The sequence below is a fragment of the Coregonus clupeaformis genome, chromosome 7 (genome assembly GCF_020615455.1).
Source record: "Coregonus clupeaformis isolate EN_2021a chromosome 7, ASM2061545v1, whole genome shotgun sequence".
Classification (NCBI taxonomy): Eukaryota; Metazoa; Chordata; class Actinopteri; order Salmoniformes; family Salmonidae; genus Coregonus; species Coregonus clupeaformis.
In genome coordinates this window covers 21,023,836-21,049,392 of record NC_059198.1, presented here as the reverse complement: position 1 = coordinate 21,049,392, position 25,557 = coordinate 21,023,836, and the positions used below count along the sequence as shown (strand labels likewise).

Sequence of the window (25,557 nt, the reverse complement as noted above, 5' to 3'; positions counted from 1 at the left end):
ATGAGTGATTATGGGGACACGTTTACTTTGAGTCAATTTTAAAAAGGTGACAGTGGAAAGGACGTTCAGTGACCCTGACAAAATACATACTGTACTGAACATTGGTCACAGTTCGGAAGGAGTAAAAAAAACGAGGCAAAGGAAAGCAAAGAGAGCGTGTATAAGCTTTATGTGTGAGCAGTTGATAGCAGGGGAAAGGAGGCTAGTTTGTGAGTGTTTGTTCATGCATTTGATAATTTGGTTGCCTGTTTGTGTTGTGTAGCCCATGCACTGTCACACGTTTCCTCTTTTAGGATTGGTTTTGTCAGATGAATTTATATGCATTAGAATTAGGCCTAGCTGACCTCTGTAATAGCATGAGGAGGACTAGCAAGGCCCATAATGCACTGTTTTACACACACACACAGCTGTGTTTTCGTGAAATTCCAGGACATTTTGGAGTGTAAATTGTTTACCATTAAAAATCAAATTTTCCCTAAACCTAACCCCAAACCTAACCCTTAAGCTTAAAATAACATTTGTACAAAAAAGTGATTGTTTTCCTACCTTTTCAGGACATTAAGGTGAAATGTTAGGACATTGGGGTCCTGATAATGTAGGAAAACAAGTGCACACACACACACACAATGCCCTGAAAACATAACAATGACTCCCACAGGGTGGGGGAGTAGTGATAGAGCGTGGCAGAAATCTCAATTTATGTACAGTGCGTAAATCGACTGCTCACCTAATAAAAAAATCACTCCACTAAATCTGAGTACCGATCTGCCTAGTGTCCTTGAGTCTGAAATGGAGTGCAGGACAGCGGTTACAGCATCATCCCACATCATTCACCTCTCTCTCTCTCTCTCTCTTTTCCTCCCTCCGTCTCTCTGCTCTATTACCATAGCAGAGGGAGAGCAGCATTGTGAGGCAGAGGAGAACAGGGAAAGAGAGAACGAGGGCGGAGAAAGTAAAGACGGAGAAGAGGAGAACAAAATGTTTCTCCTATAAAAAAATCTAACCTAAACCTCACATAGTTTCACAAATTTTCCCCTGTTGTCTACGGACTAGTTAAATAAATTATCTAGGCTAATTACCTACAATATGGGTTGACTGGAAAGGTTCCATCCAAATTTCTCCTGTAGGCTTGATTATATCAGGTCCAGCACGTCAAAAAGCAAATTGTTCTAGTACATTACCTCCCCCCACGCAAAACCCAGCAGCTTGGATCCTAAGCCCAAAGCATGGCCTAAACCTGCTCTGTGTGGCACTGCCCAAAGTCCGCCATTTCATGGGAACAACCACCCCCAACACCAGCTGGGATGATGAATCCTCCAATCCACACAATTAGCACCGATGGAGGGGGGGTGGGGGCTAAAATGCTAACATCATGGTATAACACCATGGCATGCTAATGATAGCATGCTAACACCGTAGTCAACAGTAGAACCACAGAGAGCTATTGGCAGAAAGTGGAACGCCATACGGTGCTCTGGCATAAAGCCACGTACATGACGCAACTCTCCCTAGTCTCACACACGGCGCAGAGGGGGCGGTTACAACAGCTGCTTGTGTCATGGGAACACATGTTCCATCCTGTGTTGTCATGTAGCCTTCCCTAAAGGTTGTTGCCTATAAGCAACCGATGTACCCTGGGAGCGCTACCCTATAGCAGCCTTTCTCACATGGTGGATCCCAACCAATTACACTGGGTTGCAGCTTAAGAATGGGTTGTGGCAGGAAGCATTGTTTGGTAACACTATTTTCAGCTGGCACCTAGTAGTTTATTTACACACTTATTATGGGGTATCAATGGTTACTTTCTGGCACTTCAAATAATTAAACATGCCTGGTGCCTCTTCATATCATTTAAGCTAGCTTAATATTCAGGGACATTCTCTAGTTACATTTACATTTACATTTTAGTCATTTAGCAGACGCTCTTATCCAGAGCGACTTACAGTTAGTGAGTGCATACATTTTGACACAGGTATTGCTGTTAGTCTTAAAGATGGAATCCGCAATATGGGGAAACAGCGCCACAGGCCGCCCCACCACCACTGTTATTGTTTATGATGCCGTGTTGAGGAGCGTTGTTGAGAATGGTTAAAAAAAAGACAATACATACTGCTCTTATATCGTGTGTGCAATGATGTCAGAGGGGAAAAAACTGTGTTCGTTGTTTGCAGTAAATCATTTTTGTTGTAATATCGCAAACTGGCGTGGCTGTTTCATCATCCTCTCCTCTTTGTCTGGTGAGACACACCACATGGCTCAATATGAGAGCGGCCCTGACATCGACGAAGCACACACTTTACACTGACAGGGGTGTTCACTCACACTCTTAATTAGGCAATAAAGGGTATCTGGGCCCTGTGGAAGCCTGAATGCATGATGTATTTACAAGACGGATAGGATTCAATAACTCTAAATGTGATACTAGTGAACTGCAGGAAGTCCCTATTTGAAATGGGTGAACCCAACATTTGAATGAATTCCTCTAAGAAATGTCCAATACCGGCAGTAACCATACCCTAAGTCTGTCTCAAAGCAGTCATTAGTAAGACCTGTCAATTAAAATGACTTGGAACTTGTAATAAATGCATGTACTAGAGTTATAGCAAGAGTATGCAAGACAATCTATTCTAATTATGTGGACTGATGAAGTGTACTCTGTAGTAGGGGTTTACACTTACTGTATCCAATATGCACATAAGGAGTTAGCCTGTAGCTATTTGAACAGGGCCAGAGACCCCTGATGAAGACAAGTGTCTGCTCTGACCTTGGTCTAGTCTGAGCTGAAGGTGACCAGCTGTGTTCCTCCAGTTCCAAATCAATCCAATCATTTGTCACATGCTTCGTAAACAACGGGTGTACACTAACAGTGAAATACTTACTTAGGGGTCTTTTTCCAACAATGCAGAGTTAAAGATAAAACATAAATAGGAGGAATAAATACACAGTGAATAATGAATAACAATAATGAGTAAAAATAACATGGCTATATACAGGGAGTAGAAAATAGCATGGCTATATACAGGGAGTAGAAAATAACATGGCTATATACAGGGAGTACCAGTACCGAGTTGATGTGCAGGGGTATGAGATAATTGAAGTAGCTATGTACTGTACATATAGGTAGGGGTAAAGTGACTAGGCAACAGGATAGACAGACAGTAGCAGCAGCGTTTGTGGTGAGCGTATGTGTGTGTGTGTGTGTGTGTGTGTGTGTGTGTGTGTGTGTGTGTGTGTGGCGTCAGTATGCATGTGTGGGCATGTTATGTGTGTGTGGGTGTACAGTATGTAGTGTGTTGGGGTGTGTATGTGTATGTTGGGGTGTCAGTGTAAGTAAGTGTGTGTGTGTGTCCATAGAGTCAGTGCAAGAGAGTTAGTGCCAAAAAGGGTCAATGCAGGTAGTCTGTGTAGCCATTTTATTAGCTATTTAGTAGTTCTGTTCAGCAGTCCCTCTGAATGGGAAACAGATAGAGAGGCGATAGACCAGACTTCATCAATAGGGCCTGGAGATTTTCCTAGCCCAGGGTTAGCTACACCATCTTTAATCATTGTATTAGAGGTCCCGTACCATAACGTTACCTGCCAGGCTTATTTTGTTACTACAAATACGAAATATTTTTCTCTCTAAATATAATTATACATGGGGGGAAACAAGACCTGAGGTACCATAACTAAACATACACTTCCAATCCTCTGTTCTTCTCTCTTTGCTGTGGGGAATATTGGCCTGCTTGTTTAGAACATGTGAGGAGCTAAGTGTTCCACATTGTTCCAGATGTTAAAGCCTTGTACAGCCTAGCAGCCATTACAAACACGCACTCCCAGTTGCGACGTACGAAGTGCTAAGGGAAGCTAGTTAAGGTGTGTGTGTGTTTCTGTCCTGGAGAAAGAAGCAATCCTGGGGCGTAGTCTTCCACTGTTGAATAATTCAGCTTCCTGGCTGGTCAAGGGGAGGGCTGTGTGAGCGTGTTTCTGACCAGAGCCTGAGGGAGCAGGTTAGCCAGCGAGAGGAGGAGAAAATAGAGGAGACAAGACCCCGGGCTGTGAGCCACCACTCCTCCACTCCTGTCTTCTATCTGTTCTGTTTTGTTCCTCCTCTCCGTCCGTCTGTCTGTCTCTCATCAAGCGCTCCACTGGGCTCGCTCTTCCTCTCTAAACAAAGCATGCTAAAGTTCATCTGGTGGTGTCTGCTACAAGCTAAGCTTCGCTAGCAGAGCACTGTTTATCCCACTTCAATGAAAACGACAAGGTTAAACTAGGGCCCAGAGGTTTTCCCAACGACCTGACCTGTTCCTAAAAATACACAGAGGGGGAAGTAACCAGACATTCAGTTTAAATCTAAGGGATCTGGTAGCAACAGGCTAAAGCTAATGGGAGGTGTAGACGATGGCATCATGCAGTGTCATAAGATGGTTTCCTCAATGGACACTACAACATGATGATGGGAGTATCGATGAAACCATGGCTTAATGACACAGAGAGAGCAATTCTGTGCTTCAAAGGATGACACTGGGGTGACATTTGAGCTTCATAGAGCGTCATGAGACTGTATTGCTGTAAACAGGGGTGGTAAGTAGCTGATTAATGCTGTGAGAGGCTGTGTGAATCCAGTGTGTGCTGCCTGCTGTGCTTAGCGCCAGGCGTTGCATGATAAAGCCCATAAATCCAGCAGCGTCGGCATAATTCACTGAGCCCCATGTGGGAAGAAGAGGAGAGGATGAGAAGAGGGGAGGAGGAGAGGAGGGGAAGAGGGGAAGAGGGGAAGAGGAGAAGAGGAGAAGAGGGGAAGAGGAGAAGAGGGGAAGAGGAGAAGAGGGGAGAAGGAGAAGAGGAGAGAAGGAGAAGAGGTGAAAGAAAAGGAGGAGAGGAGAAGTGAGTCACAGTGACCTTGTATTACATGATGTTACATATATGGAGTTAGTGGGACCCTAGAGAAACAATGTGACAACATTAAAGCAAAGTTGTGACAACATTATTATACAGATGATAAGATGATATGGGACAGGGACACAGTATCAGAGTGTAACAGAAGAGAAACTCCTCACAAAACCCAGACATAATATACTCTATGGGCATTTCAAAGTGGGATCTCTGCTAGTTCTAAAGTTATGACCCATTTTATACAGAGAAATTGGCATAGTAGGCAATGTTACCAATCACAGCCCTCCTTTTAATCATTGCACATCCTGCAAATCACCAGCAGAATCAATTTTCACATTCACTCTGTTGGTAATGCCTATATATTGGATCATACGTCTAAAAGTAGCAGAGATCCCACTCTGGAACTTTGAAATGCCGGTAGAGTATATTATGTTCAACAATATATAAAAATCAATATTCATGTTTATATTTTTCAATATTCATAAATTAAATTAAAAATAAGTTGTTGAAATCAAAATACTACTCATATTACAGAGCAAGCGGTAACACTTCATATGACACCAATGTTTGCTTTGTAGCACCTACAGATGAAACACTATGTAGTGTTAAAGGAGACCTGGGTAAGGCCAAAATGTCATAAAATGCCAACTTTGATAAATTATTTCTCAATTATGTTTTTAGATACAAAATGTCAAATATATGTCAACAATCCTTCCTCCAAATGACTATTCTAAGGCTTACATTCCGTGAAAATCCCCAAATCATGGTATTTATTTGTCTGGGTTTCATGAGGAATCACTCAGAAATGTTGTGGGAGTGCAAGCGCAAGAACGGTTTGGGAATGTCATGTTTCTGCTGAGCCACTGTACTGTGTGGTGGGCACTTATCTAACCAGCCGCCCCCAGCAAACACTCAACCATGCCCACCTTCACCAGCCACCCACTATACTCATTACCCACATACTCTACACACTCACACTGGGCTATGGATTGGCCAGAAGAGAACAATACCATTAGCTGTATTTTCTCTCTGGGTGGTTAATGATGTGAGGATATTAAAGCAAGTCATTTCCCCTCTATTCAGAAGCCATCAGTGTTTCCCTGCTGCTAAGCATTAGAGCAGAGTTAAAGCAGAATAACAGTAAGAAGAGCAGCAGAGAAACTTCACAGGCAGAGCAACCTGATCCCACTGTGCCCTGCCTCTCTCCCTCTCCCTCTCTCCCTCAGTGCCGAGAACACAGAGTGGGCGAGAGATACTGACAGTGGAGGGATGTGTGTGTAGAGGGGAGAGGCAGAAAAGGGGGAATATGTGTGAGACTGAGAGTGTGTGATAGTGTGCATGGGAGGGTGAGGGGTGTGTGTGAGTGAGTGTGTTTCTGTGTGATAGAGAGAAAAATAATGCATGTTGATGGCATGAGTGTGTGTGTATGTGATTGGATGCGTACAAGACAGTAATGGTATACCTTCCTAATATTGAGTTGCACCCCCCCGCCCTTTTGCCCTCAGAACAGCCTCATGCTGGCCCATGTTGACGCCAATGCTTCCCACAGAGTCAAGTTGGCTGGATGTCCTTTGGGTGGTGGTCCATTCTTGATACACTCTGGAAACTTTTGAGCGTGAAAAACCCAGCAGCGTTGCAGTTCTTGACACAAATCAGTGCGTCTGGCACCTACTACCATACCCCGTTCAAAGGCACTTAAATATTTTGTCTTCCCATTCACCCTCTGAATGGCACATATACACAATCCATGTCTCAACTGTCTCCAGGCTTCCAAATCCTTCTTTAACCTGTCTTCTCCCCTTCATCTACACTGATTGAAGTGGATTTAACAGGCGACAGCAATAAGGGATCATAGCTTTTACCTGGATTCACCTGGTCAGTCTATGTCATGGAAAGAGCAGGTGTTCTTAATGTTTTGTATACACAGCGTATGTGTGAGTGTGTAATGTGTCTGTGTGTAATGTGTTTAATGTGACTGTGTGTAATGTGTCTGTGTGTAATGTGTATGTGTGTAACGTGTGTGTGTGTGTGTATGTGTGCGTGTGTGTCTGTGCTCTGCAGGAGCCCTGTGCTGCTAGTGAGGTGAGGAAACGGCTACTTTGCATCATTAGGCTGCCGTGCCTGCGACTCGCCAGAGAGAGAGAAATCATACATGCAGCTCACATAACTCTGTGTGGTGGGAGAGAGGTTCCATGTTCTACACACCCCAGCCGCTTCCCCGCCCATAACCTGTCACACCAGAGAGAGGGGGAGCAGTGGCATAATGGGCTGGAGAGAGAAAGCCAGAGCACTAAATGAGACAGAATCAGAAACCGAGAGAGAAGCATATCATAGCATTGCACCACACCGAAAATATCAGAACTGGCAATCATCCTGATTGACATCCAGTCAAGTTAACAGTGGGCACAGTGTTAGACTAGCTAGCTAGTACTCAGAGATGTGTGCCTCACAGAGCAGCTAAAGGACAAACGGGATGAGATGGCTGTAGAGGGTTTTAGCGTTCTCCCCATCATGCCAGCAGTCTCAGCAGTAAACACATACTCCACCTTTCTCTGAACCCGACCCTAATTACCTGTCCCCTTCTCTATGGCCCCTAGACTCCCCCCACCCCTAGATTCCACCCTATGTAAGTACCCTAGCCAGGAAAAGCTTGAGTCGGTCTCACCTTAGTTAGTAGAAAAGGTCTGCGTCTCAAGCTAGTAAAATCCTGTACCATGGTAAACTACTTGAAGGACGTGGCATAGAGATATGGCAATGGAGGCACACCAATGATGAGGAAGAAAAAAGGAGAGAGGGAAGAGGAGGAGAGGAGTAAGAGAGAGAAATGGAGAGCTGTAGACAGAGAGTGAGCTCTGCAGTGTTGAAACTAAGTGCCAGGTATTGGCGCACGCGCAGGAAAACACACAAGGACCGACACACAGGAGCAGGCAGGCGGGCGGACTCGCCCTCCTCCTCTCTTTCTCTCCCACTCGATAGCGGCAAGTCGGCTCTCTCTCCCGCTTCCCTCCCTCTCCCACAGACACATAGAAAACACTCGGGAAGCTCTAAAAGGCACACTGACTGCAATGTCCTCCTTTAACACCCACATGAAACCATCACACTGACACTCCGAAAACACACAGAAATCCTACTAACTGTATAGACAATGGTACAGACACATACTTGATCCATGCATGTTTACATCCTTACGTAAGCCCACTCCAATACATAGATAGACCCACCCACACAAGCATAATCAAGTAAACATGATCATTCACAAAACAACTTGTCACATCAGACGGAAAGGTGTTTGTGAACACAACCTTTCAACCCAAGTGAGGGCACATTCAGAATAGGAATATAGTGCTACTGAACTACTGAGTGGTAGTAGGTTAAAAAACATATTTCCGGGTATTCAGAGGTGATGAAATGCTATTTTAAAATGTGAAGCCTTTCCTTCCTCTCCAGCCCGCTCTTCCTCTGAACTAGAGAGGTGTTTTTGTACAGGCACACTGGTGATGAACACACACAGAGAGTATGTCTGCTATGAGCCTTATACATTGAATGTGAGTATAAATGACAGTTCCCTTGCTTACAAAGTTTGCGTATGTGTGCATGCGTGTCTCTTTGCGTGTGATTGTGTTTGTGTGTGTGTGTGCGCGATAACGTGTGTTTTAGCATGTGTATGTGCACAAAGTGAATATGGATTGCATATGTATCCATCTGTAAATTCCATGAAGAGTTCCATCCGATGATCTGAGGTGAAACTTGCCCACAGAGCTGAATTCCAAAGAGGACAGGTTCACACACAAGCTCATGGTGGAGCTTTATAATGCTGTAAACAACCCTATAAACCTGCAATGCATCAACACCACACCAAGACTGAGACACTACTTGTGGAGTCTGGCCATGCGTAACCTACAGGCATCCTACCAGACCACATGAGTCCAATGGTAGGTAGTCGGCATTAGAGTCAATAGTACAACAGCAAAGTAAACAGCCAAGCAAAATAACTTCATCCTTATAATCTGATCCTAGATCTGTGGTTAAGGGCAACTTCTACCTTTAGGGGAATAACACTTTTACAACAGCAGCTGGTCTGGTCTCCACCTCTGAATCATCTACTACACAAGTGTGAATCACCTACACATTAATCATGGAGACATATCTGAATCATCTACTTCACAAGCGTGAATCACCTATACATGAATCATGGAGACAGATCTGAATCACAAATCTACAGAGGTACCATTCGGTCCATTTTCACTAGGGCTTAAGAACCCTTTGCTACTGGCCGGGTGTGAGGGGGTTAGGGTTGATGACATTGATAAACCAGTGAGCTAAGCGAGACTGGGGCAGATCGTCTGCAGCCTCGGAGCCACGTGACAATGCTTAAAGCCTCGGCTGGGGAAAGGAAGGAGAGCTGAGGTCTCTAATGACCGTATCAGTCACTCGGAGGGCTGGGTGTAACATCAGTCACAAACTGGGCCTCCTGGTGCAGAGTTCCAGGCCAGAGTCTAGTGTCTGTTACTACTGAACTGTGTTTAGATTGGTTTAGAAGGGGAGCCTCCTGGTGCAGGCTCTTTGGTGCAAGATGGTACCAGGGTGGAGACTGCCCAGAGAGTGTATTGTTAGAAGGGGGAATGGGCTGTACTAAGTCCTCCCATTCCATGTAGTTGGCATTTCCTCCCATGAAACCCATTATTTTACAATATAGTTTCTCTCGGTTGTAGACTGACTGCAGTGAGCAGTCAGTCTACAGATGCAGTCCTATGTCCTCTCCTGTAGCTTGTTCCTTTGGGGATTTGAGTGAGCAATGTGCTACGATGACCTGCCAAGTTACATAAGGTGATAATAATATAATAATAATATGCCATTTAGCAGACGCTTTTATCCAAAGCGACTTACAGTCAAGTGTGCATACATTTTTACGTATGGGTGGTCCCGGGGATCGAACCCACTACCCTGGCGTTACAAGCGCCATGCTCTACCAATTGAGCTACAGAGGACCACGTGTTGTTGTTGAAGCAACACCTGGTGTTTGAGAAGCATCCAGCTCCTATAATCCCCACACTGCTCTACGTTGTCACCCATCATTCCAAGGGATCTAAAGGTTCTACACGCAAAGGTGGAAGGAAGGGTTCCCCAGAGAGAGACTGAAGCGATGGATGGGAGAAGGGGAAGGGTAGTGAGGTTGTCTTACAGCAGAGCCCCCTGTAGTGTTGCAGGCAGCGCCTGATCCACACAGCAGCCCCCATCTTCCTGGCCTCGCTCCAGGGATGCTTTCTCTCCACAGGCAGCAGGGACTCTGGGGGGGATGAGTAGGGCTGGGGAGGTAGAGGGGGCTAGAGGGAGGTAGGAGGGATAGAGGAAGGTAGGTGGGGCCTAGCCGTTCCTCCAGATGAATGGAACCCATCTGGATGGGCATCCACCCAAGACCTGGGCAGCGGGCCAGAGCCTGTCAGCGGGCAAGGGCAGGGAGACAGAGAGAGAGAACCATGGAGAGATGCAGATCAGGGAGGTGGAGAGAGGGAGAAGGGGAAGTGGAAGTAGGAGTGTGGACTGATAAGCGTGAGAGCTGAGGTAGATAAACGCATTAGCGCCAGAGATTTGGTAGAGCAAATAAATAAAATCAACTGTCTGATAGTCTTACTACAGCCTCTTTTGGGCAAACAAAGTAATGAATGAACATGGTGGGGATGATGGGGGGGGGGGGCAGCCTGCCTAGTAACTAAGGCCCACAGCTGCCATGAAAATCTCTAATTTTGTCGATGTGCAAAGCTTCCTTACATAACGTGTGGCTCCGCACCTGATTGGTCTCGGTTGCAGGAGCCTCTAAATTTGATTGGATTTAATCGACGCTGCTGACAAAAAAGCCTGCAATTAGCAGGCGGTGCTGGGACAGGCCCAACGGTTTTGGCTGGCAATGGCAGTCACCAGAGCCATTGAGCGGCGTTAGCCAGCAAACTCCGATTGCTGCAGCTGACACACACATCCTCTGGTCCCTTTCCATCATCCGCCTTCAAGGATGCATCCATACAAGCTGCTTAGCCATAGCACACCGCGTGTCCCAGTGCTGTAGTCGTATGCTGCATTTTGGAGAGGAATCGGCATCCACCCAAATGTGTATATAGTGGTATATAGTGGGTGACCGAACCTCTTCTGAAGGGGTAGGTGAGGTGAGGCTGTTACTCTTGGGGGGAAAATAGTCTGACTCTTAACTTGTAACAATACTGAGCTCTACAGCAGTGTAGAAATAGCCATTGAATACAGAACTGCCTTGGCTTGTTCCAGGAAACCCAGCGGATCTGCCTTACAATCTACACGTGTTATGACATGTCGTAAAATGTTTACTGCAGTCTGTGCAGTGTTGGGAGATTCCGTTTTTTTCCTCGCTCTGCACACGATATCGCACCATGTTGCAGTTGGCTGTTGCTCACGTCAGCTTTGATTCTTATCCAAAGTTGAGGAATCTGGAGGCTAGTAACCATCAATCCCAAGGTGACTTCATGTGTTTTCCAGTCTGGCGAGATCGTTCATGTTTACTTAGCAAGTTGTTGGTTGCTTGGATTTAATTTATGGCAAACATATGCTGAGGACATCGAAAGGTTGCTGGATCGAATCCCCGAGCTGACAAGGTAAAAATATGTCGTTCTGCCCCTGAGCAAGGCCGTTAACCCACTGTTCCCCGGGCACTGATGACGTGGATGTCGATTAAGGCAGCCCTCCACACCTATCTGATTCAGAGGGGATGGGTTAAATGCGGAAGACACATTTCAGCTGAACTGACTAGGTATTCCCCTTTTCCTTTCATTTGCGTACAGGTTGAGGGACAAAAAAAAAAAAGAGACAAGAGGCAGCATACCAACCTTATAATATATATTTGAGACCAACAAAATAACAAGGACATGGGAATAGAGAATGCTAGTCATAAATGATTTGCCAGAACTGGTGGTCTTTTATATAAACAACAAGAGAAAAGCAGCAACTGCATCCCAGGGAAATTTGAAACAGACCATCCTTGGAGAAAGAAAGACTGCTTTACCAAGACCAACTGTTGTGGTAGTTTGGTGTCACGTTAGATTCTGTCACATAATAATCTTGTATTCTAAATGCTCCTTGATGTTGGCAGAGGTACAGCATTCTGGTCAACAGCTGGCTATGATTGAGCCCCTAACATCTCAAGAGGGAAAATGAGTAGACAGGAGTGCACCTCATCCACGCCAGGCTTGGTACAGAGCCCAAACACCTCTGTCTCCCTTCCCCCCCACCTCATCGCCCCCTGCCTGCTACCCTCTGCCAGCCCACGACAAAACCAGAATGGCCCATCTCCCACAGTGCATTACCTTCCTCTGTTTGAATTGGAATCCGATATTTCTCTCTATTTCAACAGTATTCTAAAATTACTTTCTGCCTCAAGAGTAAGACCAATTAGTTCATTTTGGGGCCCTTCAACATGAGACTTCTGTGGTACACAGTCCATTCATAGTATCATCTGTTGTATTACCCTCATTAGCCCTCTATGGCATTTCATAACTATCTGTGGTCTGACAAGACAAGTAACTGAGGAAATCCAAAATGGCTTTCTGGGAAAAGAGATACCACAGGCTTTTAGCTCTCAATTACCATAACTATCCTGGAAAAAGGGAGCGGTTATGAAAGATGAAAACCATTGCTTCAGATTTAGAGCCTGGACTACACTTGCCGCTCTGAATGGACTAGCCTGTTTGCTGAGTCACGGTTCTCACTCTGTTTGGCTGGAACTGAGGAGCTCTGAACACACTGGGGTGGCACTGTTCCGGGGGTAAACACAGCGTAGAGCCGGACTCTTTCCTCTCAGTGCCCGCTTTAGGAAGAAAAACATATACGCCCGACGAGTAGTGGCCAAGATCTACCACATCTCCCCGCTGGGGTGCAGAACACAGTCATGACTGAGGTTGCACGTTGCACGTTGCCACGAAGACAGCCTTTGCTATTAGCAACTTCAACAACTTACAGGGACATGGAATTAAACGCAAGGTACTATCGCTGGCTGGCCCCCTGCCTTGAAAACCTTTCTGGCCCTTTTAAATGGTGGCTATTAGCGACCTTTCATCCTAATTGAAATTACATCGTGTCAACAGTGGACACAGTGTGGGCTTGTGTGGAACAGAGGGTCTCTTGACACTGTGGCATGGTTTAAAACACTTTGTTACTGTGTGTTTGGTTGGCTCAGGTTTTCTCCCAGAGGTCAGTTCTTTATGAGCCTACAGAACCTAGTGCTACACTGTAGCAGAAATGTACACCAGTGAATCTCAAGTCTTGAGGAAAAGCAACTCAGTTGATGATAAAAGAGTTCAAGTCCAATGGTGGTACAACTTTACTTCCTCAAGCCATTGACTGTACTGTCTGACCTACAGCACAATGTAACACATTTTTATGTTGCTAACATTTTGAGCCTGTAGGAACTACTGTAATGAAACTGCAAAACTATATTCACCATGCTGCAAAACATGTCCTTGGTCAGACAAGGGCAGTAATAGAATCGTGTAACTTACATTCATATAACGTTTCTTCAAGTTAAAAGGAACAAATGATAGGATACAACCTGTCTCCAGTTTCATGGGGACTGAAACCCTTTGTGAATGACCTCAAACCTTCGTTTCTGGGAGATGAGTAACTTGAGTAAGAGAAGAGTGTTTGGGGTCTACTGTATAGCTGACACTGCATCAATTTCTAGGAGACGTGAACATTACATTTACATTTACATTTACGTCATTTAGCAGACGCTCTTATCCAGAGCGACTTACAGTTAGGGCATACATTATTCTTTTTCATTTTCATACCCCATGGGAATCGAACCCTCAACCCTGGCGTTGCAAACGCCATGCTCTACCAACTGAACTACCTCCCTGCCGGCCATTCCCTCCCCTACCCTGGACGACGCTGGGCCAATTGTGCGCCGCCCCATTGGTCTCCCGGTTGCGGCCGGCTACAGCAGAGCCTGGATTCGAACCAGGATCTCTAGTGGGACAGCTAGCACTGCAATGCAGTGCCTTAGACCACTGCGCCACTCAGGAGAGACATAACCAGCTGCATCCCAAAGACAAGCTTCACACATCTATACTGAACGTGTGGCACGCTCCGCTCTAAGTCCCTGGAGAGGGTGCCATCACTGTGGAGTCCCAGGCATCTCGTTCTGACCTCAGCAGCAGTGCACTGCTTCTTGAATCGCGAGTCACGTTTTTTACCCCCTAAAAAATAGGCAGACGCCAACTTGTGAAAGGAGGCAAGTATAAGTGCTTAGGTTAATGAGTTGGTTCATCATGGCAAAGAGAGACTGGTAGATCTCAGTGACTTCAATAGCAGGCGATAACCACATTAAGTCATATGTTGTATTATTGAAGCACATAGTTAAACTGTGAGTGACAAGCTTTACACACATACAGACAGACACACCACATACACAACACTGGTCAGATTGACTTACCACTATTGCGATTTTTGCGGTTGGACTTGCCGCCAAGCAGCATCTTCAAGCTGTTCCTGAACATGACTGCACTGGTCTGCAGTGGCTATAGAGAAATCTGCAGAAGAAAAGGGGAGTGTTTTTAATGTAATGTAGGCTATATTTACTGATGTTGGTTATTATTTATTGTCAGCAGTAAATTGCAGGTGGTTGGATAGCGCAAGGGGCAGATGAGGTAAAGATATTGCAAATTCCAGAAAGATCACCACAGAACACCACAACTGTACAGAAGGTAATTGCACTATTCTGTCACCTAGTAAATGGTTTTGCAGAATAAAGTTATTAACAACAACGGCAATTTCTCACAGGTAAATTATTCATCCTCTTATACATACTAATGACATTCATAGTCTCTGTGAGGAAGAGGTGAATATCACATTAGCAGCCTGGTGGGGGGATTTTGTTCCTTCCTGTGTGTTATAATAACTCTTCATTCATGAGATTTGTCATGCTTCACTGAATGACTTAAGGAATATTTTAGTACCTACGTCAAACAACGTTCACACCCATACCACTGACAATTACTGGCATGTGTATGTGTGAACGCATAGGTGTAAGTTTGTTCAACAGGCTTTGAAATCATGTTCACTTGTGTCTTTGTAATGTGCAAAGTAGTATCAGTGCATATGTATGTTTCTGAGCTTCTTTTTAGCTCGCATCCATGTGCTTTTGTGTGAGTATATGAGAGAAAGACAGAGAGATAAAAGGAAAGAGAGAAAGAGATTGTGTCCGCCTGCGTTTCCTTTCTCTTGCCGCCACAACACTGCATGATAATTAAGCAGGAGAAAGAGAGACAGTGGTGGAATGAGTGGAAACATTGGCTCTCCTCAAAGCAAATAGAGGAGGCCTAAAATGCCGCCTGAGCTTCGAACAGCAATCCCTTTACTAAGTATCGAGTAGACCCACACGTTTAGTGTCTTGGGAATCTTTGGTACCACGCTGTTAAAATCCTCCTCTGCTTTCTTCGGTCACATTACAGCTTTTAGAAAGACCCGACTGGGGTTCCGTCTCATACTTATCCTCTTCAATTTAATCTTTAGAAAGTTTGGATTAGCACTTTTGGCATTTCAGGTATTCTCTCGTGTTTGACTAATGTCATACATTTTTCACACAAGGTGTCAAACATGGAGAACTACAGTACGACCCCGCCTACTCCGTGTCGAGGCTCCTCGCAGAAGACAAGGCGGTTTTTGAGCCGACACTAGGCTTGGGCGGTATCCAGATTGTCATACCTTCATACCGACCTTGTGCAATACCTGGATATTCGGTAATACCGGCACTGAACAAGGGGCGCTGTTTTCAAACCCCACTGAGGCTCTGTACTCTAAAAGGTTAGCAATGCTAACAAGTACATGTAACATCCCATAAAGAATGCTAACTAAATGCTAACGAGCGCATTGCTAACATTTTATACAGTCTCTGACCTAACTCAAAAATGCTACTTACAGTTTGCTGCACGCACAAAACAAACTATTAGACCACAAGGCTCTTGATCCAGGAGGGGATTCTCTGCTGTTACCAAGCAAAGCTTGATTTTGGAAGAAGCTAACCACTTAGCGAGATACTGTAGCTAACTAGCTATTAAATTAGCAAACCAAATGCACAACGGCAGAGCATTTAGCAAATTCTAGACAGTTAACTTAAATAGTTATAAGATATCTAGCTGGCAAACATTTAGTTGTGAATTCCATACTGTAACTAGATCAACTGGCGCAATGCTGCACAACAGTGAGTGACTCACAAGGCTCCGGTCTCTCGTCGTTGTGTGCTTGTAAACAAACACCACATGACTGTGGACTACCGGTAAGCTTTATAATGAAACATTATGTGACAGGTGAAATGAAGAACGCAATTTTCTTTATTTCCTAAAGTATTGTACAAGTTGACTGCAGGTATTTACTTAAAAAATAGCTACAAATATTGAAATGTATTTTAAAAAACTTCAAAATAAATAGTTTCAACGGTATTGAAAAAGGTATTGAAAAATACCCCGGTATATACAGTGTACCGACCAAACCCATCCGACACACAACCAGTCCTGAGCTGAGGGCACACCAAATAGAGGCAATTAGCAGCAGGAGTGTTCCTGATATGTGAGGAAAACCAGAGACCTTTAAAAGCTCTTTCAACTGGTGTCAGCCGGTCAGTGCCATAGAGGCAAAGGGAGAGGACTCTGTTCCAGGGAGACTGTAGGTTCAGTTTGGCTTGGTGCTTTTGTGTTGTACAATGGGGGGAAGGTAACTGTACAGTAACAGATGTTCCATGTTAAAGCTGGGGAATGACTCAGCGAGACACTGGGCCCTGTGGCTTCTTCTGGCAGCCCACGATGCCAAACAACATCAACAAAGACGAGCCAGCATGAAGCTTCCCCTCCCTCGTCTCTCTTCTACCCTATCCTGTTCTTTTCTCCTTCCACCCCCACCTGTAGCCTCTCTTTTCCAATGTTTTCTTCAAATCCTTATTTTTCTTCCCCCCCAGTCAATCCTCTTTTCAATCTCTAGTGTCTAGTTTCTTCTAGACACGGTCTCTTCATCTCCTTCTTTCTCTTTATCCTCCATTCCACACTCTTTCTCCATTTTTGCTAACAGTACATGTACCCTCCATATGTCTGTGTATTTCAACTGTAGCTCAGACCCCCCCCCTCCCTTTGCCTCTCTCTCTTTCCCTGGTCCACAGGGGGTCTGTGGCTGTGGTCTGACCGCAGTCGGCTCTCCCTGGTGCCATTTCCTGGAAGCCTCCGCTTTGCCCCTCTACTTTACCACCACCCCCATGACTGTAGCAGCGTGACGTGGCAGAAGAAATAAAAACCAACAGCCTCCTTTCACTTTGACTCCTTTAATCTGTTCGATACAATCCAGAGCTCCTCTGGCTCACTCTCTCTCGGTGTCTAAAAAAACAACCCGCAAAAGCACAGCGAGGGTGGCTGGCTTAAACAAAGGCAGCCATTCTGTGCCGAACAGACTTCCTTTAACATTTTTATCTCGACAGGCAGAGCTACATCTTTTTCATTCGCCGCCGGGAAGTGTCAATTCTAGCAGGTGCCAGGTATAGAAGGGAACTCACAATGAGAGAAAGAAATTATACATTTCTACACGTTCAATTGAATGAGCTGAGCTAATAGGAAGTTGATAGAAGTACATACTGTAGTATACATGTGTGATTATATTACTTTAAATGTAATTTGTATTGTGCATTTACTGAGTCATTTGTCACAGTCTACTTAACTGTAGGCCCATGTCTGAACCCCTGAAGCAAGTCAAGCCTATATAGCCTGTATATTATGTACATTACGATAGCCTATTGCCTTCAGTGGCATGCTGGTCAAGGTATTAGTCAGGCCTGATTCTGGCAGAAGCCGCACAAATGCAAAACATATGGGTTGGTGGGTGGTAGGTGGAGAGAGGGAATATCTACACATTTCTGTAGTAAATCAAACCCTTTTTCTCATACAACAATCCAATGACCCAGCCCTCCTTCCCTATCTCAAAGGGGAAGAGGGAGAAAGGAGGCAAATTACTTGGCACCCTCCAAAAGAAGCACACTGCTTGAAGTCATTGAGAAGGACTTTCACACAGTCCTCCAGCTACAAGAACACTACCTGGTGCCCTTCAGGACAAGCACACCTCAACACCTCCAAGCGCCTTCCAGGCTTTAAGTCAACTGCCATGTGATGTCATGGTCCTCCTTATATGGTATAACCTAGTCTATACTGTATGTGCTCAGTAGCATGTTGCCTTTTCTCTCCTCTTGCCGTTGTGCTCTTCACGTCGGAAAGGAAAAGGGGGCGTGGGTGCCCACTGGAGCGCAGTACTGTGTAATTAATAAGCCGGCAGCGTGGCGGCGCAGCCCTCCACCGTGACCTTACACAGCAGCTTCGTGGCTTACGCTAACAGCGCCAGCAGAAAAACAGGCACGGGGATCAGGGCCTGTCAGAGACGGGCACTGTCGTCGACAAGGCTACAGGGAGAAGAAATGAGAGCTGACGCTGAATACAGATTAGAATGTGGGGTGACCTTATCCCAAGTCATAGCATCCGAGAAGAGAAGAAAAGAGGCTGGTAAATCTGGGCTCAAATCTGTCCTGGTTGGCTGGTAGCCTTATGTGCTTGTGACACCTAGTTTGACAATCTGTCCCAACAAGTGAAAAGTTAACAGTGATACATTTGGGTGAGTAAAAATTAGTTGCTGGTAATTTACATGCAAGGAGAGTAGCAATCTAAGACCATAACCAGCCTGCTTGGTTGTTTGGTAGCCTGAACACACAGGTGTGTTCATGTGTGTGTTTGCGGTACAGGAGGAAGCATCTTCCCTGAAATCACAGCAACATGCTATCAGCAGCCCCTCCTTCCCTCCCCTTGGAGGCCTGATCACAGATGCTAGGCATATGTTCTAGAAAATGGCGATGGGAGGCTGAACCTTCATCAACGCTACTGTGTGTTCACTCAGACAACAACCCATCCACACAACCCATGCTGAGGGGCACAGAGCATCCTTGGAGCTGAAAGAATTGTCAAAGACTGCCCTACACTACTCTGAATGGGGCAGGATTAACCTTTTCAGTGCTGCATGGCCTGGCCTGCTCAAAGAGGCTTACTCGCGTGCCGCAGTAGCACCAACGGCATTAGACTGGGCTGATTGTGGTTTCATTGCTACTCCATAGTGCAATCAATACTGTTATTCTATAGGATTTGCTGCTGTCTCAAACAGGGCTGATATGGGTGTGAAATGTGAAGGGAGGGGGAGGAGTACAGTACTACAACGTTGGATGAAGGGGTATATATTTCAAAATCAAATCAATGTATTGGTCACATACACATGGTTAGCAGATGTTATTGCTAGTGTAGCGAAATGCTTGTGCTTCTAGTTCCGACAGTGCAGCAATATCTAGCAAGTAATATCTAACAGTTCCACAACAAAAACCTAAAACACACAAATCTAAGTAAAGGAATGGAATAAGAATATATAAATAGATGGATGAGCAATGTCATTATCAAAGTGGCATAGTCTAAGATGCAATAGATAGTATAGAATACAGTATATACAGTTGAAGTCGGAAGTTTACATACACTTAGGTTGGAGTCATTAAAACTAATTTTTCAACCACTCCACAAATGTCTTGTTAACAAACTATACTTTGTGCATGACAAGTAATTTTTCCAACAATTGTTTACAGACAGATTATTTCACTTATATTCACTGTATCACAATTCCAGTGGGTCAGAAGTTTACATACACTAAGTTGACTGTGCCTATAAACAGCTTGGAAAATTCCAGAAAATGATGTCATGGCTTTAGAAGCTTCTGATAGGCTAATTGACATCATTTGAGTCAATTGGAGGTGTACCTGTGGATGCATTTCAAGGCCTACCTTCAAACTCAGTCCCTCTTTGCTTGACATCATGGGAAAATCAAAAGAAATCAGCCAAGACCTCAGAAAAAAAATGGTAGACCTCCAGAAGTCTGGTTCATCCTTGGGAGCAATTTCCAAACGCCTGAAGGTACCACGTTCATCTGTACAAACAATAGTACGCAAGTAAAAACACCATGGGACCACGCTGCCGTCATACCGCTCAGGAAGGAGACGCGTTCGGTCTCCTAAAGATGAACGTACTTTGGTGCGAAAAGTGCAAATCAATCACAGAACAACAGTGAAGATGCTGGAGGAAACGGGTACAAAAGTATGTATATCCACAGTAAAACGAGTCCTATATCGACATAACCTGAAAGGCCACTCAGCAAGGAAGAAGCCACTGCTCCAAAGCCGCCATAAAAAAGCCAGACTACGGTTTGCAACTGCACATGGGGACAAAGATCGTACTTTTTGGAGAAATGTCCTCTGGTCTGATGAAACAAAAATAGAACTGTTTGGCCATAATGACCATCGTTATGTTTGGAGGAAAAAGGGGGTGGCTTGCAAGCCGAAGAACACCATCCCAACTGTGAAGCACGGGGGTGGCAGCATCATGCTGTGGGGGTGCTTTGCTGCAGGAGGGCCTGGTGCACTTCACAAAATAGATGGCATCATGAGGAAGGAAAATTATGTGGATATATTGAAGCAACATCTCAAGACATCAGTCAGGAAGTTAAAGCTTGGTCGCAAATGGGTCTTCCAAATGGACAATGACCCCAAGCATACTTCCAAAGTTGTGGCAAAATGGCTTAAGGACAACAAAGTCAAGGTATTGGAGTGGCCATCACAAAGCCCTGACCTCAATCCTATAGAACATTTGTGGCCAGAACTGAAAAAGCGTGTGCGAGCAAGGAGGCCTACAAACCTGACTCAGTTACACCAGCTCTGTCAGGAGGAATGGGCCAAAATTCACCCAACTTATTGTGGGAAGCTTGTGGAAGGCTACCCAAAATGTTTGACCCAGTTAAACAATTTAAAAGGCAATTCTACCATATACTAATTGAGTGTATGTAAACTGCTGACCCACTGGGAATGTGATGAAATAAATAAAAGCTGAAATAAATCATTCTCTCTACTATTATTCTGACATTTCACATTCTTAAAATAAAGTGGTGATCATAACTGACCTAAGACAGGGACTTTTTACTAGGATTAAATGTCAGGAATTGTGAAAAACTGAGTTTAAATGTATTTGGCTAAGGTGTATGTAAACTTCCGACTTCAACTGTACATATGAGATGGGTATTTTAACGTTTTAACAGGCCTCTGTAGAAAACTAAGGGGGGAGGTTTTAGAAGGGGTCACAATTATCCCTATGATCCCAATAAATACACGCTACAACATAAACATCCACTAATCACGCTCAGAGGCCCATCGGAACCCTCCATTTAGGCAGTCATTAACGTTAGTCATTGTTGGTTTTTCAACATATCTGCTCCTTTATGACATCACAAAGGCCACGGCAAAACCATCAGATAATCTGTATGATTGAAGATAGTTGTAGGGCATTATGTGCCCACCTGCAACCATTTTCGAATGATAATCAAGGGACATCACATATGCTCAACATACACTATTAGCATGTTTACCTAAAAGATACTCAGATATTTAAGAGGTGCAGCAGGAAAATCACCCCTAGTTCCAGACTATACCCCAACAAAATAAAGAAACAAAAACAACCCATCCAACTCTGTGGTAAAATCCCCCACTTTGACGGACAAGCAGAAGGAGGGTGGGGGGAGGGATGGGGGCTAAACCTACATAGGGTCCGTCCCTAAGCTGCCACACACTGGAAACCGCCCAGATGTCCATTTCAGTCGCGCCGCTGCACCTCTTTAGCCTTCTGGAGACCCTGGCCAGAGGGACTGCTTCTTGGAGGGGGGAAATAGTTTTCCCCCTCACACGGCCTCTTAGATTAGGCTTAATTCGCGTCACATCTTCCCCACTCTATACCTGATTATGGAATTCTCTGTTCCTCTCACACTAATAGGAAAATGCTTTAGAAGAGCCTAGCTGAGGGCCAGACAATGCTTCGCCTGACACCACCTATCTCTCCCCCCATGGAGAGCTAGTGGTCGATACCGCTGCCTGGCTTGAGTTGGCTTACAGGCTCGCCAATCATTACCTGCCTGCCAGTCAAGCATAGCGAGATCCACTGCACTCGACAGGTGAGGGAAGAGAAAACAAGCTTTAAACTTGACCGAGTGAGGGCAAGGACTCCTGCAGAACCGCAGGGACTTTGAAGTAAACTAAAGTAATGGAATGGATGGTATTGCACAACATGTTCACACCAAACTCACTACACACTGCAGTGCGTTTTTCAGTAAGGCTTTGGTTTTGGAGAATAGTCATCATTTTTGCACAGGGTATAAAACATGTCATACAAATCGAGAAGGTTTACAACCCTGAGACCCTGCGCTGGACGACTTGATGCTGAACTCTCAGAATGTCCTAACCAAACAATATGATTCTTTCCAGTTTCTGAGGAGACTAGTATATCCAAAACTACTAAGAAGAAGAAGCAAAGGGAGTCTGCACAAAAGCCAGTGTGCTGTGAAGAGCACACACATTTGCTTCCTCCCATCAGAGTAGGCTACATCTCTGATAAGAACACCACATTTGTACAGGGCGCATTAGTGGTGACTAACAATCGCCTCTATCGATGGGATGAAAGCTTTTGGTTTCAGTGCTGCAATTGCTCAAGAGAGAAAATGAGTTTCAGCTCAAGGATTCCATTCTCTGAAACTCTGTATAGCTCTTATCTCAGAGTTGGGAGGCACTGAATACGACCTTTTATACTCCAGACTCACATCTGACTTCTATAACAGACTGTGGGGCATTGTTGTGTTTATCAGCCTACAAGAGCTGAGAAGCATTTATGATAATCCGCTATCATGGATCAGGGGCTAATGTGAATATATATTATATTATCAAAATGAATGGGTCCTCCCTAGTTGAAGAGGAAGTTTTAAGCCATGTGATTTTCCTTGTGGAGATAAGCCCTGTAAGCCTATTTTTGTGGTTGAGTGCTACATATTGTTGCCTCAGTTAAAAAGATAGGCTAATTTAGCTTAGTTTGTGACTAGCTGGATCCAAGGGACTCTGAAAATAAAACAAGAAATGATCATGCCAGTATGCTGCCTGCAATCACAACCTTGCATATTGCTTTGACTATCTATGCTCTGGTAGTGGTCAGTGCAGTACTCCTTTTTAATCACATTTCCTAAACAGGTAGCTACCTAGTTAGGCTATAGAGTTAGATAGCTTACCTGTCCTAAAACTGTGTACCACACAAGCATAGCCAAGTGATTCAGAGAGACTGTGACAGCAGTGGGGGAGAGAGTCAGTGTGTGTTCCAGTACCCAGCTGCTACCTCAGCACGACCGTATCACACTGCCAATCCACTTCCCACGGCAGAACATAGGGAGTACAACAGGAGTGTTACTGGAATCTCAAGTTGTTTGTTTTCAACAGGCCGGGAGAGAAGCACTGACTCATAACATTAAAGAGGGAGAGGGAGAAGGTAGTGCAGCTAGAGTATGAAGCTTTACAGGAGGCTTGGTAGAAAGCCAAGAAAGAGAACCAGCATTAAATCAACTTAATACCCACACCCTAAAACAACAATATCTATAAGCACGGTCTGTTAACACACTTACTCCCCTCGTCCCTCCTGTATAAGAATATGTTCATACAAATACAAGTTATGAAAATAAATGACCTCCACCATTTTGATGGTGTTAAATGAGTTCATTGTGAAGGCAATCCAAACAGTAAATGGTTTAGTGTTACAACTGAGAGAGGAGTAGTTCAGGATAAAGGAAGTAACAAAAGGACAGCCTCCACTGTGTGTTGTAAATATAGGCAGAGAGGGTCAAGGCCGTGTGTCGGGTTGTGATATCTGAGATCCCCATGACACAACAGCCTGGAACTGACACCGTTCATTTCTCTCTCCAGAGAGGGAGCCTTTCTGAGCTCGTTTCTCAGCTCTGAAAACAAGATGTCACTGTTGACCTCTTGCCCCTATGAAACGGCGGGTCATTGTTACGCCGAGGAGGCACTGTGGTGTATCGTATGATCTGTTCCCTTTGGAGGGTCTCGCATGTCGCAACATGACGCTGTTTGCTTTTTGAGCTCATGGGTTACTCTGTTTCTATGCACTGTAGGGGTGGGTGTCATCGGGTGTGTGAGGGGTGGGTGTCATCGGGTGTGTGTAAAGACACTTTAGTGCAAAGGTTCAGGTATTGTTCAAATGGGGTCCTGCTGCCTCTTCTCCTTTATCTGGCATCTTTGACTTGTGCACACAACCAAACACGGATGATGAAGTCATCTTATCATTATCCCAAAATAAATACCATTGAATACATAATCAATGTGCTGACGTTTACACTAGAATGTAATTTAAATCTCATCTTAACCTCACTGTAGCAGTTACAATACACATCTTTGCGGGGAGATATGACTTGAGAGAGGCCTCAACTTGCATCACTGTAAGGGTTGGGGTGAGGTATGACCCAGCTGCAGTGCAGGATATACAGTAGGCAGAGATGGTGAAACAAGGATCTTTACTGGTGGTCCCGAAGCCAAACTACAAAATAACGGACTTATCACGATAAAAGAAAGGCGGAGCAAATATGTCTCCAAAAACCGGCTGACAGCCAAAATACGAAATACTACCTAAGTGGCGCAGCGGTCTAAGGCACTGCATCTCAGTGCTTGAGGCGTCACTACAGACCCCCTGGTTCGATTCCAGGCTGTATCACAACCGGCCGTGATTGGGAGTCCCATAGGGCGGCACACAATTGGCCCAGCGTCGTCCGGGTTTGGCCGGTGTAGGCCGTCATTGTAAATAAGAATTTGTTCTTAACTGACTTGCCTAGTTAAATAAAGGTAAAATAATTTTTTTTATATATTTTTAAAAACAACGAAACAGGGAGAACACTTCTCAAGTACCTGTACATAGATCTCCAATCAGACACTGAGTAGTACTGCTGGACATAGAGAAACTAGCAGAGAAAACTGCCAGGGAAAACAGGGAAGTGAGGGCATAAATACACAGGTGAACCGATAGACACAGGTGACACCAATAGGATGATGATTAGTCCCGACTGTGAGTGAGGAGGTGCCTAAGGTTGTCGGAGGATGACACCTAGTGGGTCGCTCCGGAACTGCGACCCCCTCCTGTAACACATCACCTATTCTACAGTACAGGGCTCCCCAACTAGACTAGAGCACACTGGGTTGTGCAGGCTTAATGGAGAACATGCGATCAAAGGGTCCACTTCTTCAAAAAGAACTGAGTGTGTTTGTTCTGTTAGGTTTCAAAGAGTTCCACATCTCACTTCTCTACCCTTTAGATTTTTGTGCATTTCACATAATTGCATTCCTGCGTCCTGCCCAGCTACAGCTGCTGTATAACATGGGCTGCAAAGTTTCAGTTTGATCTGCATTGCTGAGAATCTTCATAAAAACAAGGTTGACAATTAACCAAAGTGATGCTGGCACAAAGGGAAGGCAACAATAGCAGTAAGGAAGTGTCTAAATATAACTTGCTTCATCTATTTAGAGGACGCTCTACTGTATCTTTTTGGACATTTACAGTCTTTTTGATGACGGCTCTGAAGAATGCAGACATTTTCCATTGTACTAACAATAGCAGAAGCGAAACACATTACTGTACAACACTGGATTTTAATGCTCTATTTTGTTTAGAGGAGATGAAGGGAGAGAAGAGCCTGAACAGATTGAGCTTCTGCCTTTTCCTCATCGTGTCATCATTTGGGGTT

The 25,557-nt window shown here is 44.8% G+C and overlaps 1 protein-coding gene across 5 annotated transcripts in view; it reads right to left on the bottom strand.

Annotated features, from left to right (window-relative positions):
* LOC121569044 (protein TANC2-like) overlaps positions 1–14,440 on the bottom strand; it is a 67,276-nt gene extending 52,836 nt beyond the window's left edge. For 4 of the 5 annotated variants that reach the window (XM_045221202.1, XM_045221204.1, XM_045221205.1 and 1 more), the window contains exon 1: positions 14,327–14,440. In XM_045221202.1, coding sequence (XP_045077137.1) covers positions 14,327–14,390 — 64 coding nt within the window. In that variant the 5' untranslated portion in view covers positions 14,391–14,440. Of the gene's footprint in view, positions 1–7,543; positions 7,662–14,326 lie in introns of those variants that run through there. The other variant, XM_045221207.1, reaches the window with a different exon arrangement.
* Between the last annotated feature and the right edge of the window lie 11,117 nt (positions 14,441–25,557).